We start from the raw sequence: 19,128 nt of genomic DNA, 5'->3' as shown, positions 1-19,128 counted from the left end.
AAATCTTGTTTGATATTTAATTAACGATTAAGTAGCAATAGATTTCAACTTAATATTTATTTATTCATTTATTGTTGAGAGATGTCCACGTCGGCAGATGGGATTGGGTTTGGCCCCTTGCATTGCCTCATCTGATGTCTCAGATTCTGACAAATTGATATCATCAACAACAGTAAGTCTTGATTCTAGGTGGGTCCATTTATCAATTGTGTGGAACATGTGGGATTTTAGTTTATGAAGGGTAAAATCGAAGTCCTCTCCTAAATTATAAAAATAAAAAATAATAAAAAAATTTAAAAAAAAAAAAAAAAAAAAAAAAAAAAAAAAAAGGAGGTCCTAGCTTCTCTTTTATTTACCGGAAAAAAATTTACCAACTCGTTGGTAATAAATATATTTGGTATAAAAAATATTTTAAAAAATGATTAAAATAATAATAAAAACAAATGACTTTTGACTTAATTCATTATTCCACCCTAGACTTTGTATTTTGCTGCATTTCCACCGTAATTTGACTTTTATGCCAATTTTACTCTGAACTTTAACTTTTTATTGCAATAGCACATTAAATACGATTAGAACTTAAATTGCAAACAAAAAATACATTACTACGGGGTTCACTATTAACTTTAAATTCAGGTTAACTTAATACATTTATATAAGTGACAGAGTTTAAGCAATAGTAAAAAAATATTTATTATTTTTTAAATTATTTATTTAATCATTAATAAGTAATAGATAAAAATGCATTATTTGATACAAGAATGTCTTTGTTAAAAACATTAGAGCACTTCTTAAATAATAAACTAATTATTATTATTTTTTGATTTTTAATGTAAATTTTGAAATAATTATAAAATCTAAAAATCAAAGCTACTATGAAATTATTTAACTCGTAAACTATTAGAAATTATAAATGATTTTTTATCAAAATAGAATATAAGATATAATTATAATTGATAATTATAGCATGAAAGAAAATATATATTTATACAAGACAATAGTTAAACTTAATAAATTTATATGAGTAATAAAGCTTCAGATAAAGTTAACCCAAAGCTAAAAGTGATTCAACATTAATATACTTTTTATTTGCAATTTTTTTTTAAGTTCTAATTGCGATTTACAATGCTATTGTAACAGAAGATTAAAGTTTATGGTGAAATTAATATTAAGATCAAAATAGAATGAAATTGCAATATAATACAAAGTTTAGGGTGAAACAAAGTGTTCAATGATTTTTAATATAATATTTAATTATTAATTTAGTGTATGGATAGTTTTAGAAATAGACAAAAAAAAAATTATTTATGGATTCCCATCTTGATATGATATATCCATAAATATTACTTATAAACAGCATTGGTTAATAAAAAAATAGAAAAGATATTAATAAAAATAAATTAATTGAATTTATTAATAAAATTTATAAACATAATAAAGACTAATATTAATAAATATTGTTGTGCAGATTAATTTATTAATATTAAAATTCAAAAGATTAATGTATTAATATTTTTTAGAAGATTATTTTTCAACAACATTGATTGATAATAAAATTCAAAAGATTATTAATTTAAAATGACTGATAACGGTGATTATCGAAAATCGGTTGATTAATAAATATATTTTATAAGGATATAATAAATTTCTCAATATTTAAAAACTTCTTTAACATCATTTAGTTTTTTCTTAAATTTTATATTTTAGAAAAAATATTTTTTTTATTAAATGATTTTACTAAGAACACAAAACCCAAAGAAATTCAGAAAATATTTTTGATTTAATTTATTTTCCTAAAATAAATACAGTATAAAATAACACTTTATTATTTTTTTTTCAACTTTCAGATTGATTGTTTAATTAAATCCTTAATGTGCTGCCAAAGTGGTTTGCAAGAATAAAATCCAATTTTCTTCCGGATTTTATTCCTTAGAAGCTCAATGGACCGAAAGAATATTATGGATCATACAACTAGAGGTAACTTTATTCTTTATTCACCAAATTATTGAAAACTCTTGTGGTCGAGAGATCTCAAATCTGACATCTCACTTTCCACATAAGTGAAAAGAATAACTATACTACACCTAATTGGTAAATTATAGTTATCTACGTAACTGTATTATGAAAATGAAAATGAAAATATAATTTTCAATTTAATTATATTTTGGTTACTAACTTTACTTAAGTGCTAAAATTAATGCATATTTTGAAAAAGACATTATAGTTTTGTTTGGCAATAACTTTTCATGTAGTTTTAATATTTTAATTAAGTCAAACCATTACCTTTTATTATTTATAATATTGAGTAGCAAAGCATTTATATTAGTATTTAGAGTTTGGAGTGAAATATCAAAAGTCCAATAGTTACTAAAACAGCTAATCTTGCCAAACATGCCCTAATAATTTAGGAGCATTTTTTTATTTAAGATAAGTGTATATTTTTTGAAATTACATTTTTAATTTAGTCCATAAACTTTAGAATTATATTCTATCAAATCTTTCAATGAATAACTTTGTAAATTTACTTTTTAATATTTTAAGCTTCTATTAAGCAAGATTTTATTGATAAAATAACATTATTAATGGATTTTATCTCTCAAATACATCACTAGAATTGCAAATTTTAAACCAACAAAGTATTAGTTAGAGTAATAAACTGACCTCAATTTTCATAAGAGTGAAAACACAAGTTTAATTCCTGAAAGCGTATTTTAATGGATCAAAACCTTTACGCGCTACTGTTTAAATAATGAAGATTACAACTCCTTGTTTATACCTAAAAACAAAATTACAAAAGTTGATACTAGTTGTTATCTCAATTTCTATCTTATTTCTTATGCATTTTGATTAATTATCAAATATCCAAACTTATATTTTTTTTTATTGAAAATTTAAATTTGTGTTATCAATACACGATTGAATTATGGGAAATGCACTGCAACTTTAGAATTTATCTATATAAACGTGTTTGATAAAAAAAGAAAAAGAAAAAATTGGATTCAAGTTTTCCTTTTAATAGTTTAAATACATGTGAAAACCTATCTTTCCAACAATATTAAATGGGAAGCATAAACTTCTGTTAATAAAATGGAATCACTTCACTATATTTTGATGCAACTCTAGCTTTATAAAAGTTTTTTTGCATCCATAAAAAGCAAATGTGACAATCACATTTGCATTTGCATAAAAATACACTTACACCTCTTTAAACTCAAAAGGGTAATTGACAGCTCAAACTTCAAAGTATTGCCTTAATAAAAAGTATAATGATTCGAAAATTGAATGCCAAATGTGTCCTACTCAAATTTAGAAATAAAATATATTATTCTTATACTAATTAGGAAAAAAATAATAATTTCCAAAACCCTTGGGTACATAATTTTTATCTTAATTTGACATGCATATATGTTTAAAAATTTTAATTAATATAGTTAAATTATAATTTTTGATTTATTTTTATTAATATACCCTTATGTTAATATCTATTAAAATTAAATAATTCATATTAAATTATTGAAATTAATCAAATATTTGATTAAATAGAGTTTTCTTGAAAGATTAAAGGTTGATATTTTAATTTTATTTGTATCAAGTTCAATTTAACTTAATAAGTTCAAGGTCAATTTAACTTTTAATCTACAAATTAATGTTAATGTTGATATTTTCCAAATTATAAAGAGAATAAATGGGATTTTGAAATTAAAAGGAGCAGCAAAAGCAACTGACCCCTTATCTTCTATAGTGTTGTTATCATCGACGGACATAATAAACTAATAAGGACGATTGACTTCTTCAAATTTTAAATTTTTATTTTAAATATATTAGATATGAATTCTACATTTGGTCTCCGAAATATTATAATAAATTTAGATATATAATTATAAAGCAACTAATTAAGTTGAATTAATAATTTGAGTTCATAATCAATTGGACTTACTTTTAAACCAAAATGATCTAAATAATTTTTTTTATTTTATCGGGAGATCCAATAGATTAAAATAATATAATGAATAGTCTTTCGTTAACTCATCAAATTAGTGAAAACTTGGAATATTAAGTTGCAGTTGAAACGACTCGAGTTCAAGATATTTCACTCTCGTATCAGTGAAAAAACCAATTAGACCACATTTGGTTAGCTGGCAGCAGTTAATACACACTTAACTTAATAAAAAAAGAAGGGTAATTTTAGTAAAAAAAAATGTTGAAATTGAGATAAAAATAAAAAATAAAAAACAAAATCTCGTGTATAAGAGAACTAGACACGGTGTAAATGCGATGTAGAAGAAGCAGAAGCAGCAGCGGCCTACCTTCATTGAAGGTGGAAAGAGAAATGATTAGACCCTTTTGCTGGGTCCATTTGGCACTTGTCTTGACTTGGTGTACCCTATTCTATTACTAAGATCTAAGAAATATCTGAGATCCCTAAGCAATCACAATGCTCTACCATTGTCAAAGATGACTGAATGCTAATTAGCCATTTCTTGAGTCAGTGATGCTAATATTTTTGAATCTTTCCTTGTTGGAAGGAGATTTTCTGCTTGATGTCACGACTTTCCTAGCCTACTCCCGCATTATTGGAGAATATTTCATATGCCCCATGGTTTTACAAATTTCACTATTGGTTTTACCAATTTCACTGTTGGAAGCTTTTTCCAAAATAAATTTTTTTAAAAAAAAAAATAGTAGTTGATTGTTTGGTTTGGTTTGGTTTAACTGTTGAAAGCTTCTCTCAAAGTACAAAATAATAATTAATCGTTATTAGCTGTTGGTTTAACTGTAGAGAGCTTTTTACAAAAGTAAAGAAAACGATGTAAATGATTCTTAAGAAAAACCAATTTGATTATAAATGGTAAATCAAAATATAAAATTATATAGATAAATGGAAAGGTGAGAGAAAGAGAGAAAGAGAGAAAAAGAATATCAATGATATATGATTTTAATATGTAAGATCTATGAGTCATCACATAAAAATTAATGTAATAAAATATGATATTAATTGATTTATAATTAAACTAATTTGTTCATAAAATAAAAAATTAAGAGTCTCGAGTAAGTAAAGACTAAGCAGATTGACTCAGACAAATACCATTAGAGGTTCCATCACAAAATTAAGATCTAAGCATTAATGAAGAAGTGATGGAAACGAAGGAATTTATAATATTTTATTAATTTATTAAAAAAATCATAATAATGGTTTACTTTTGATAGGATAGCAAAAAGTATTATCAAACTAATTTAGTCTAAGAGATCATATTTAGGCTATCTCTATAAATGAAATAAATATTAAAAGTGTCACTATTAGTGCAAAGAATTTTCTCATGTTTACTACTTAGTACCGCGATGAAAAATCAAATAATCACTATATTTATTCCATTTTCTACTTTACTATATTTATTTTATTTTTTACTTCTTCTTCCAAGTGTAAGATACCCAAGGGGTTACCATTTTTTTTACAAATTGGGTACTCCCTTCACTACTCCATGGGGATGGTTTACAGGGTTAATAACTATAGGACGCTCACCTAACTAACATTTAGATCTGACTCTATCTAAACTTTTCTGGTTCACCCCTATATTGCCTACTCGTCTGACTATCGCTGAGCAGTTTTTGAACATAAATGAACTTGCCAAAAATTAATTTTAATTTGGCTGATTTTTCCTTTTTTGCAATCAATTTCGCTAAAGCTCTAGCCAATTGTCCACCATTTCTGAGACATATATAGCAAGACTCTCTATTTTCTATGCATAAGTAAGAAAAGAGCATGAAATTAATTTTATTTCTTACTTCTTCCGTTTCATTTTGTTTGTATGGTTTGACAAAATACGCATATTAGAAATTTAGTCAATAAAAATTATTTTGTCTTTTTTAACATTTTAACTCATTAAGATATTAATAAAAGTCTTTCATTTAATGAAGGATTATAATGAGAAAAATAATTATTTATATGTATAAATTTAGAAACTTTATAAATATTTAGGACATTTAAAAAAAAAATAGCAAACAAACAAACAAACAAAATGAACCCGATAGAGTATTTACCTTGTCAAAATTTTATTTTTCAGGGAAAAAAGATTCACCCCTTTTTCTTACCTGCTTAGCTTGTAGTAGGTATTTGGTTTACTGCTTTAGGTATTAGCATTATAGGGTACAATCTAAACGGAGTTCCTAGGTTAGCTGTACCACAAATCCGTTGTCCTTTTTGTGATAAATACACTAATAATATACAAGATTTAACCCTATTAAACTATTTAATCATTTTATAAAACAAATATCATTTTACATGTTAAATTCTCTGCAATATTTGATCATCTCATCTTTTATATACTGTCATTATTTAGTCTATCATATTTATTATTAAATTGCTATTAATTTCTTACATAATAACAAAAATGACACTTTTTTTGAATGGAAAAATAAATAATTAATAGAGATAAATCACAAGAACTAATCCATAAATTTAGCAAATAGAAAGACGGAATTAAATTATGATCATATTTAGCTAAATAATTATTACCCATAAAACAATAGTTAATAGCCATCAAGACCTCAAATAATTACTAATTTTAAGAGTTTGATCAAATTATTAAAATAACGATTGACTGCTGAATTATTTTGTTATATAGAAATTTAAAATTTTAGATTTTTATAGGTATTGTTTTTTTTTTTTTTTTCTAAAATTTTATTTTATATATGGTCAAAATAGACATTCCGATTCTAATTAATATGAGTGGTTCTACGAGTATGAAAAAAATAAAGTACAAGAGCATTTGAAGTAGCATTTAGTATTTTGATTGGGTTAAAATAATGTTTTAATTAAGTATTATGTTCGGCAATAGCACATTTATAATAACTTTTAGAGTTTGAGATAGTGCTTCATGAAACGTTATCCTCATTAACATTTAGCGTTTTATAAATTTTTTATGACGCTTATGTCCATGACTTGTCTTTGCCTTGTTTTCTATGACCTTACCCTTTTTTATCTTTTATATTAAACAGCTAATCAAATAAATATTTTTACTGAATGCTTCTATTTTAAACCGCTATATAAACAACTAACCACTAATAGCTAATATCTAACCGCTAATAAATCAACCGAAAGCTACTACAACAACTAACATAGACGAGAACTGCCTAAAATTGCTGAACAGACCCATCAACTTGGTATAGATCCATTTTTAAGTTATGCTCCCTCCGTTCTATTTATATATAGAAAATTTCCTTTTATAACAATTCTATTTATACGGAGAAAATTACTTAAAATGGTAACTTTGGGATTAGTGCCAAAGTAAAAAAAGTCTAATATGCCTTTATCTTGATTTTATTTTAAATACGACGTTCGTTCCATAATACTTGCTAAATTTGAAAAAAATAGTTTGTTCTAAATACTTGTCACATCTATGGTTTCAAAGAGTAATAAATCTTTTTTTTTTTCATGTTTACTCTTTGTATATGACCAATAATTATTACTTCAATTTAATGGTTTTCTTAGAGAATTAGTATTAAATTAAGGGTAGTATAGTCAATTTATTCAATAATTTATTGTAACTTAGACAAAGCTAATGGTTTTATTAAGAGATGTGAAATGTGACAAATATTATAGAACATAGATAGCATTGACTTTGCAAGAATTTCAAGAGTGACAGAAATTATTGTGGCTGGGCAATTAAATGTTTCAAAATTAAGAAAATGAGAATTTCTTCACATTATGCGCACAGATTAAATTTTTTGAGTTACAAGCATAGTCTGAATTATATACATAATTTATGTCTATGCTTAAAAATTAAATTTGCACGTATAATGAGATTTACACGCAACTAATATATATCCAAAACAAAGGGAAATTTTTCTCCAAACGATAATGTTTAAATCAAAATTGTTGTACCCAGTTATATTTAGATGTAGCTGTGTACACTTATAATTTGTTTCTCATAAATAACTTTACCTTATAAACAGCTTAAAGTATTGCAAACACATAAAATAGTTAGTCCAAACTTGTAGAAAAATAAGTGGACATTTACACGACAGCACACATATATTAGAAATGCATGCAAGATAAATTAAGCATAAGTGAATGTTTTGAGCAGTTGAGTCCACGTTTTTATTTTATTGGAAGTTGCTCGTCATCTCTCTCATTATTCACTATTTTTTTCTTTTTAAGAATTTAAAGACCTCTTAATTGTCTTTTCAAGGATAAGCCACGAAAAATTCCACAAAAAAAACATCTCCTTAGTCCTAGAGAAGTTTTGATTCTTTATATAAATAGAACGGTAGGAGTACAACATTGACGTTCATGATACTGATATGTCTATTCTTAGCCAAAACACAAATTACTACGTCCTTATCAATTTCAATGAGAATGAGATACCAATTAAATGAGACTTAGTGGCCTTCAGTCTTAAGGTGTGTGCGTTTTGGACTCGGTGATTGTTGTGTTCCCAATTTTCTTTTCCGGTTGATTATCAAAAAAAAAGATTATATATGAATTGTTGGTGGTATCTTCAGACTTTTTTTTTTTTGGAACTGGTATCTTTTCTTTTTAAAATATAAGAAACATCTTCATTAACGAGAATTAGACATTACAGAATCTGAAATAAACGAAAGAGGGATAAGTCCCTGCTCACGTGGGCAACTCTGTTTGTAGACTTCCTAACAAACATGACAAAACTAAACTCAATGTCTTTTAGCAAATATTTACAATCAGAGAAAGAATCCCAAACGGAGATTGATCCACGTTCTTTCTATTTGTAGTATAGAATGTTTATAAATCATCTATACAGTTTGTTAGTTGTTGTAATAGAAGTTTGCTGAAAGTTATACATGTAACAGTTTAAATTAAAAAATAATAGATATAATTATTAAGAAAATTTCTAAACCTCTAGAAACTATCGTAAATGTTATGTTACAAAATAATAAAAATAGATTTTTAATCAAGTCAAAATGCTAAAAATAAACTCAAAAGTCGTTGCCAAATGAACTGTAACAAGTTGAAAATTATTTATTTATTGTATGAGATTAGATAACTCATATAATAAACTAAAGATGATTAATTACCATTGTCACTATTTTAATTTTTTTTAGAAAAAAATTATAAAGATCTTCATTTATCACATTTATTACTTTTTAATTACTATTCAAATGATTTGATTGGTTAACTCTAATCTGTAGCGGTTCAGCAATGTTTGATATTTATAATTTTATAAATTAAATTACTCACTACCTATAATTTTATGACTAAATGTATTCTAAGTAATATTTAATTTTCTCTATTTAAAAAAAAAAAAAAAGTATAAACATCAATATAAGAGTCCAGAGTGTCCCTTTTCAAATAAAAATTTTTAAATGTCATGTCATGAATTCGGCCAATTGAATAATGTCCATATGAATTCATAAATCCATGGAATGCTATTCCCTTCTCAAAGCAATCAGAACAAAGCTTTTACAGAGAAGCTTCCTCCGTTTGGAAGAATCATCTTTTTTCTTTTTCTTCTTTTTTTCAGAACTAAGAGCCTGGCTTTGTCAGTGCCAAGTAGTGGATGAACTTCAAGAGCTTATTTCAACCTTTTAATTAAAAATATAAAAATCGTTGATATCCCAAATTATTATATTTCCTTTTGCTATATATATTTTTTCTTTTCTTTCAAATTTATATCAAATGAATTTAATCATTGATAACTTTCACCGGCTTATAATTTAACCTTTCGAATTTTTATGGAAAAAAGTTTTGTGATCTTTTAAATTTTATATTTTGATCTTACAGTTCCTCTGAATTTCATTTTTTATAATAATCTCATACCTCGTAAATTGAAATATGAATCAACTTTAGGATGTTATAAATATAGAAAAAGTGAAATTCAAGATGTCACAAAGTTAAATGGAGAAATTTAGGAAATCACAAAATATTTTTCGAAGTTCAGTTCTTGTGATTTATCTATAATACTAGTGTTTTTATAAATGCTTAGATATCCTTTCAAAAATAATATTTAGATATTCAAAATGGATAATTATAAATTTTGATTTATGGACTTTTATAATTTTTTTATTTTAATATCTGAACAGAAAATATCTTCAACGAAGTACCTAAACCAACAATTTTAGTGCAATTGAGTGTATTTAGCAGAAAATTCTAAAAAAAATAAAAACAAACTATTGTGCACACAAACTAAGCCCGAGGTGCATGAGATTTATTATATGAAAATGAATATTGCATTAAATATAATAAAGTAAACAATAAGATATTTTTATTTGTCAATCCAGCATAATGTGTTAATTTTTTCGCGTTTTAGACGTTATAAAGATTATGAAGTCTTGAGTTTCAAAATTTTTCCACTGGTATTATAAATTTAGTAAAAAAGAATGAGATTATAAAATAAATTTAAATGCTTTAATTATTTAAATGAAAAATTACTATTTTATTCTTGTATTTTGTTGAAGTATATGACATAGTTTTGTCCTTGTCTTTTGCCTCCATTACACTATTTTTCTTTTTTCTTTTTGTATATTTCCATTAAATACAAAGACAAAGCAATTAATTTTAATAAAGTGTAGGAACAAAATAGTTAATAAATAGGAGGAAAAAATAGTCAATTTGAGCAAAATATAAAGACAATATTATAATTTATTGACAGAAAAAGTACAAGAAATTGACAGAATAATATAATATAGTTATAGAGATAAAAGATAGAGATAAAACTATGTATTTTTTAGAAAATACAAAGGTAATGTTGTATATTATGACAAAATACAATGATAAAATGATAATTTTTCTTTATTTAAATGCTTAATTTACTTTAACAGATTCATGATTTTTTTTTTGTCAAGTAGATTTCATGATTATAGTAATTATTAGAGTTTTTCATTATTTAATTTACAACTTCATTTAAAATAAATTATATCACATAATTGATAATAGAGACAAATTATATATATATATATATATATATATATATATATATATATATATATATATATATATATATATATATTTGAAACTAATTTATTGAAGTACTAAAAATTAATTAGATTATTGACATTTAATTAAGTTAAAATAAGTCCAATCAATTTCTAAAGGAGCAATTTACCAAATCTCATATGGTGTTTCAATTTTAACAAAATATTAGAAAAGAATACAAATTAAGATAATAATAATTTTGGTCAAAAAAATTTAAATAGTATCAAAAGTAACCTTGCAAGAGAAAAACGACAAAAAGGAAACACTGAAAAAAAAAAGAAAAAAAAAGAAAGAAAACAATGAAAAAAAGGAAACAGGCAAAAAAAAGGAAGCTCATAAACAAAGGAAACGCTGAAATATTTTGTTTTGTAGTGCCCTAATAGAAAATACAATGGCAACGGTAGCAATTGTAAATACGATGTATATGGTATTTACATGGTATTATACAATATACAAAATATATACATATATACAGTATATACATATGTAAAACCAATTAAATACAGAATATATATATATATATATATATATATATATATATATATATATATATATATATATATATTATTTTAGTATCAATCTGACCAGAATCGAAAGTCCTACTTATCTCTTTAAAGCATGAACAACATTCATAAGAGTGACGGTTTTCCAGCGAGCGCGAGCATTAAGTTGTTGATACGATTATACAAAAACGAAATCGCAAAAGAAAAATGATAGAATAAAAAACGAAAACCATTATTTACAACAAGAAACAGCAGCTGGAAAACATAATCAACAGACCTTTTGAATCAAAAAACGCAACCTTGGAAGAGCAGAAAGAATAAGAAAATATAGCTGCTGAATAAGTTTCAAAGACTAAAAAAAGATCATCTTATTAAAGACAGCTCAAAATGATAGGAAACGGAAAAAAAAAAAAAAGAATATTTTTGTTTTGTAATACCCTAATAAAAAAAGGGTACAACAGTAAACTTGACAATAATTTAAATTTCAAAATCAAACTGACATTTAGTATAATATCACATTTCTAAATTAAAGTGAGGTGGCAGTATTTCTCAAATGGCAAGCTAATAGGCGCATTTGTGGCTCATAAAACACTTTTATGTGCTCCCATAGGAAAGGTTGTTAGGTGCCTTTAGTACCTTATGGTTCTGATTGCAATGCAAGACTGCTGCCCTTTTTTTTCTCTCTGCTGGTTGAACACGATCACCACCTATTCATTACTACAGCAAGAAGTCAATAAACATGAATGCAAACTTTCAATAACACTAAAATGATAATGATGAGCTTTTGACTCAATAAAACTGCCATATTGGAATCATCTTTAGGACTTAAAGAGTTAATTAACCAAAAACAAAAGCACTGTAACAATAAGCAACTCAAAACAAGATGAGTTAGATTAGTATTAATAAGAAATGTTCCAAGTAAAGAAGAAAAAGTAAATTGCTCAACTAACAAGGGGCTTGAAGGCCTCGGACAAACAGGCCTAGGAGATGGTGGAGTAGAAAACTAGCTGCGAGAGGCGATTAGATGGGATAGCTGGGATGAGGCTGTTAGATGGGATAACTGCGGGTCTGGAGGTTCTGGTTCTCCCAGCTGCCTTAGTTCCTTCACTGTAGGATGGATTGATTCTACCTCGAAGGCCTCAAACAAACAGGCTTAGGAGACGGTGGAGTAGGAAACTGGCTGCAAGGAGCCAGATAACAACCTCCCTGTAGTCAGTCTCCTACTCCACCGTTTCTTAAACCTGTTTGTCCGAGCCCTTCAAGCCTGCAGGTAGAATCAATCCGTCCCACAGTGGAGGAACTAAGGCAGCTGGGAGAACTAAAACCTCCAGACCCAGAGCAGCAGGAAGAACCAGAACCTCCAGACCCACAGCTATCCCATCTAACAGCCTCCTCACAGCCAGTCTCTTACTCCACCATCTCCTAGGCCTGTTTGTCTGAGGCCTTCGAGTCCCTGCAAGTAGATTCAATCACTTATTAAAAAGTAGTCTTCGATATCTTGAAGTCTATCAGGTACCTACAATATTATTGAATACCATGTTTACACTATGAAAATATAATTTACAATTTATCAATAATGCATGGTTCTCTATATTAATGCTATAATGACTACATACAAGAACTGGGTAGCTACTCAATGTCAAACTCTTCAACCAGAACCATTGGCAGATCCTCTAATGTCTTCCGAAGAAATATTTGATCTTTGGGTGCTCATTTGGTGTGCAGGATTCTCACTCTGATTGAACATTTTCTTGATAGCTTCTTCTTTCTCATCAATAAAGTCGAAAAAGTGAAAAATAACCTGAGAACAGCGAGTTGTTGATGAAATTGGGGATGGAGAAGCTACTTGCATTTGCCTCCGTTTGTAGCGCACAAATTGGCGGACGGCTCGAAGTAGAAATACTAGAACAGCAACAAGAGTGAAGATACCACACAGAAGATATAGACCCCAGAAACTGATCAAATGAAGTTGGTTAGGCTCAGATTTTCCTCTCTTCTCTCCAGGACATCCCATTTTGCAGAACCACTTCGCATGGATCCTTTGAAGCTCTCCAGTCTCGGAAAGTTTTAAAATTGCAGTAGAAATGTCAATAGCAAGTGGAGAATCTCTTTGAAAAGCCTGATTTACCATAATGAAGCACACTTGGGAGAAAGTCTTGGACCATGATAAAACACTATAATTTCTCATCCAAATGCCATAATGGAGGACGAGCTTCAGTACTAAAATGCAAAAGACAGCAAAATTATGTTTCCTTTCCTTCGAAAGTGAAAAAGTTTTTATTTTGTTTATATGAAAATGATCATGATCACCACGACTCCTGGCTTAGTCATAACCTTTTCAGGCTACATGCATTTAGAGATGATCATATGAATGCACACTGAAAAAAGAAAATGCAAAAATGTACTATGCCAAGACAAAAGGATGCTTCTTTTGTGCAGTTTGTATCCAGAAGTGAAATATCAATTGCAGGTTTATCAAGCAGACATTAAACATCATTCTTGCATATGATGTAAGAAAGTTCAATTGCTTCTAGAGGAAAGGTACTTACAAATCCCCATCCACCCCTGCTAAATGGCTGCCCAATAATGCCGAACTCGCTTTGTTTTGAAAGAAACAGCTCTACATATGGAAGCTCATCTACAATTGCAGCCACCCCTCCATTATTAGGCCCTAGCCTCAATGCTGTTTCATACTCCTCTGGGGTCCCAAGAGGAACAAGTCTAGAACGAGATATGTAAAGACTGTCAGATAGGTAGCCATAAGCAAATGATCCTACTTGGTATCCAATAGGCCAGCTACTTGAAATCAAACTGTCAATTCCAGCAATGGGTGATGAAAGCTGCTGAACTGTAAGGATTGAAGTCAAACTTGCTGTATAGCTTGCAGTTAATACCATCAACAGGAAAAGCCATACTACCATTACCAAGCGTCCAAGAGGACTTACAGTAGTTTCTTCTGCAATGAAATGACAATTCAGTACTTACAAGTTTTAATACAGGAATCCCAGAATTGCCATTCTATACTAAATTAAGATGGATATTTAATAATTGTAAAGGTAGCTAAGAGGAAAAGGATTCCTTTATTTAACTTCTTCAATAGAATAACAACAACAATAACAGTAATTGTTATTTATCTAAATATTTATTTCTATATTTATTAACTTCTTCACTTATTTAGCAGTTACCAAATTGTTTTGAAAAGCTTTTCTGTATCAGAGAATTGTAAAAAGAAATTTTATAACAATAACAAAGCCGAAGAGACCTAAAGGTGCATTTGCAAGCAATTCTCCTATCAACTCACACCAGTCCTCATTGGTTGCAGAGAGGGAAAAAGTAAAGCTACAAGAGCATGAATTGAATTATGTCTATATTCTCACTCAGATTTTGCATTTCACTTTCACTGGAAAATGCAAGACATAGCTTGTCTACTGATATTTAAAACTATAAAATTCATAAGAAGAAAGCCTTTAGACTTATGGAGTTTAGAGTGAGATCAGAGTCACGTTTTAGACAGAAATATTCTCTGAAGCACAGTGCCTACTTATGGACGCATATCTTAAAGAAATAAATAGGGGAAGCAGAGTAGTAATCTAAGACAAGTATAGTATTCCTTACGGTTTGTCTTGAATAGAGTCGAGAAGCTGAACCTGCCACCGGTAACAGGTTAACAATGTTAGAGGTTTACTATCTCAGCTACATATAGATTAATCTATTGCAACATCAAACTAGGAGTTAAAGTGAAATGAATAAATTGACTTCATCCAAGTATAGATGATCATACAAGAACATTGTTACGATCTGCCTTCTGGGAGGACCCCTGAAATCATCATTGACTCGATGTTCAAGAATCCAAATAACAACAGCAATCATCACAAAAGAAGCTGCTGTGACACACCACATCTCCACCGTAAATGGTTTAAGAAATACCCAAGCACTTGATTTTGAATTTCTGATTGGTGCGACAATGACTAGGCCAGTAGCAGCATAAGGCTGAGAAAAATCCACTATTTTTGTACGGTTTGTTACAATTGCAATATCTCCAACAGCTGCATCAAATACCTGACACCAAAACATTAGAGAATAAAAAAGATTTGCCCATCCAATTTCAGAGGTTCTACTTGCTATAAAAATGCATCTAAATACGGCATTCTGGCTACACCCACCAGCATGAATCTCAATCAGACTTAGGCCTACCTGAAAAAATGACCATAATCCCACACCCCATCATAATATCCATTTATCTTACAATGTAGATGATATTGCTTAAGTTCTAATTAAGTAATAAAGCATTTATATGAATCCAAGTAGACATTTTATGTTTGAATCAGACAACAACTCCATAGTTTCCGTAAATTTCCATGTCCTGGAAGGTCATGCTTGCCCCAAAGACCTGCCTAAATTTTTCTATTTCTGTTGCCCTCTCTCTCACCAATTGTAGAAGTCAATAATATTTACTTACACCATCTGCCACCCTCTGTATTAGCTCGTTATAATTGGGATTGGACCGGCCGTCCCCAAAGATCTCAAACTTGAAAGGTACATCATACGGGACTAGTCTCCTCACTGCAAGGAACACATCTATACAATATCCTTCAACTATATGGCTCTTGTTTTCAGTTACAAACTCAACAAAACTGGCCCTATATGGCACTCCAATTCTCAATGGTCTTTCGTTGTCAGCAATTACCCAACCACGTGGCCTATCAACAGTTCCACCGGGCCAGGTAATGGTACGAAGCTTCTGATCCAGACGGGAATAATTAGCTTGTTCGCCTTGGTGATTCTGTGGAGGTAAAGTTGATAAACCTGAGCTATTAGACCAATAACCAACTGTACGAATAGACATGTGATCAATATTAATGACATCATAGCCACCACTCTCAATGTTCCGTTCTTGATTAAATCGAAAGTGACCACTTAAACCAGTGAAGTTCATATGCAATATTTTGTTTAGCAGATCATTTCCACCAGTAAAGACTTTGAGCTCTCCCAGCCGTAGTTCAGATGTTTCCAACTCACCTAGCATGTCACTGGAAGTGAAAGTTATATTGTTGAATTCATCGATGAACTTATCGATTGCATTTGCAACTAACCAAACTGTATCATAAGCCTGAAGTCCATATATATTCAATGCAGAACTTACTGACCCATTCTGATGCATTTCCCTCCATCTAGACATAAAAGCTTTCTTCTGGCTAGACTCAGGAATATGTTGACGAAGCCCAACTACTCCTTGAAGAGTTCTAAGTGATGTTTGATTCATCCAAGAGAATGAGTCTATAGCAGTAGAAAGCCAATCTGTTGCAAGCCAAACATATTTGTTAGTCATCATCTGAAGCTCTTTGGCAATGGTAAAGATTCTGAATTTGGGGTCTGCATTAAGGTGAACAACATAAACACGAGGACCAAGCAGTTTGGATTTCTTGAGCAAATCCGTTATCTCAGTTTCATCAAAGTTAACCGACAACTCCAATTTGCGCAGTTTTGACATTTTCTTTGCAAATTCATCATCCAAAGCAGCTATGCCATTCCTTCCATAATCATCATCCACATAGATAGCAATGGCTTCTTTCCACTCATAAAAATCAATCAAATCTGCTATTGCAGCCATCTGATAAGAGTCACTTTGTGTGGTTCGCACAAAAAAGGGGAATTGCAGGGCAGATAGAGTTGGATCAGTAGCAGCATAGGAAATTTGGGGCACTTGGAGACCATTTGAAATATGAGAAATCATATGAGCCATTCCAGAGGACTGGGGACCAATAATAGCTACTACATGATTCTCAAGCAGCTGAAAAACTGGCATGAAACAGAGGTGCAATCAAGATAATGTAGTGGGCAAGGACTCCAAATTCTGAGTTCATACATCCAATATAAAGCTTTGAAACAGAATTAATCATGAAGCACTTGAAGCAGTGAGAACTAATTAAGAGTGCTAAATGCTATAATAGAAGTCAAAATTGGATAATTTAGTTGAAAAGAAACATTCTTGAGTTCAGAATCAAAACTTGAAAGGTTCTACACCTTAATTAGCCCTCAAACAGACCAAAAAAATAAAACAAACAACTAAGAAAAAGCACTTGGCAAAGTTCAATAACATGAAAGAAAAACATATTGAGAGAATTACACAAAGACAAAATCTAAACCTAAAAATATAACCAAGTTCAATTCTTCAAAATCAATTTTATTAAATTCAAAAAAAAAAAAAAAATACAAAAATCAAGTGCTCTCAAAGAAAAATTTACAAAATCATGTTTGGGAATTTGAAGTGTTACCTCCAACAGAACCCAAGAAGACATTACAGTTTGCATCTTCCATGAACAACTTTAACTCTGTCCCATTGAGAATTCTTGCATCCGCATTAATATCAGACACCGCAGTTTCCATTGCTGGCCTTGCAGCTCTACCAATAACAGAATCAAAAGTAAAAACTGCACCTATATTTACAACTTTAGGCCTTTGGCAGGAAACAGAAGCATTGACAAATACCAATATGAAAACGAACCAGAAAAATGGAATAGCCATTGTCCTTGAGACTAAAGACCCAGTTTTTAACAATAAGTAATTCAAGCTAAAAGAACGTGGATACTCAGAGAAAAAAATTCAATAACTGTAGGCTCAAAAATGAAAGGCGACTCTGTTTCTCGATTAGTAAATTAATCTTGTCCATTAGTGAGGAAAGTAGAGAATTTTAGCTGAAAGAAAGAAAGAAAGAAAGCAAGAAGCTTGAATAATTATATGGAGTTGGTTACGAGATTAACAGGTAGGGACCCAATTCTTGAAAATGAGCAAAAAATCTTTCCAGATAGAAGATAAACATGAAAAGCTGAATTAGACCTTGTGGAAAAATTGTAAAACAGAGAGAAGAAAGAAGAAATTGAAGAAAAATGACATTCCCATTATAGGACAAAGACTTATAGGAAGATGGAGACAGGACAGGACAGTGGAGAGTGGAAATTGGACGGAGAAATAATTTGCAGGTCTGGTTTGAAGGAGGAAGAGGCAACTTGCAGGCTCCGGACCCACTTGCATGCATTAATTTTCTATCATTTTTCATTTAACAAAAAGAGTAGTTTCCACAGGTGAGTCACGTCGCGTGACTCACACTCCGTAAGAGATAATGAGACAGAGATGAGAACAAGTCCCATAACTAGACACATAGAAGATTTTTTTTTTTTTTTTTTTTTTTACTTTTCTTTGACGAAACAGACATTAGATAGAATCTTTGATATATTATGTTAATGTCTATTGAGAATTTTGGTTGGATCAATTATCGGAAACCAGTTTAATAGTATCAAATATACTTACTGTTATGGAATTAGTATATAAAGAATATATTATTTAATATACTTATTAAAATATAATATAAAGAGTAATATTTTTTTTAAATGACAAACAATCGATTATTGAAGGAAATAAATTTTCATACTTTAAATTGTATTTTGGCTTTTTTTTTTGTTATCTTGAAATATCAAATTCTAATTTCTAATGATACTATAAATTGCTTATTTTTAGCTTATTTTTATGTTAATAAAAATCAATTCTAACTGAAAAATTTTCTATATTTTTTTTATTAAAATTAAAACTGAAATGAATAAAACTAAATATACTTGATTCAGTTAATTCAACTGAATTCATAAATTAACTCAAGAACAAGCATTAAACAAAATAATCGTA

The 19,128-nt window shown here is 29.0% G+C and overlaps 1 protein-coding gene across 2 annotated transcripts; it reads right to left on the bottom strand.

Moving 5' to 3' along the window:
- Window positions 1-12,924: 12,924 nt before the first annotated feature.
- Window positions 12,925-18,459, bottom strand: LOC105645365 (glutamate receptor 3.7). 2 transcript variants are annotated; one of them, XM_012230939.4, is made up of 6 exons: window positions 17,727-18,452; window positions 15,911-17,250; window positions 15,233-15,510; window positions 15,067-15,098; window positions 14,001-14,407; window positions 12,925-13,570 (listed from the first exon to the last, which is right to left on the bottom strand). In XM_012230939.4, exons 1-6 carry the CDS (start codon window positions 17,974-17,976, stop codon window positions 13,100-13,102), a joined length of 2,778 nt encoding a protein of 925 aa, XP_012086329.1. In that variant the 5' UTR covers window positions 17,977-18,452; the 3' UTR covers window positions 12,925-13,099. The 2 variants fall into 2 exon arrangements, with proteins under 2 accessions (XP_012086329.1, XP_012086330.1); XM_012230940.4 differs by having other exon boundaries at window positions 13,529-13,671; window positions 17,727-18,459.
- Window positions 18,460-19,128: the final 669 nt, after the last annotated feature.

This window comes from Jatropha curcas, chromosome 3 (genome assembly GCF_041381405.1).
Source record: "Jatropha curcas cultivar XTBG-Jc1 chromosome 3, XTBG_Jcur_1.0, whole genome shotgun sequence".
Taxonomy (NCBI): Eukaryota; Viridiplantae; Streptophyta; class Magnoliopsida; order Malpighiales; family Euphorbiaceae; genus Jatropha; species Jatropha curcas.
This window is presented reverse-complemented; position numbering and strand designations above follow the sequence as displayed.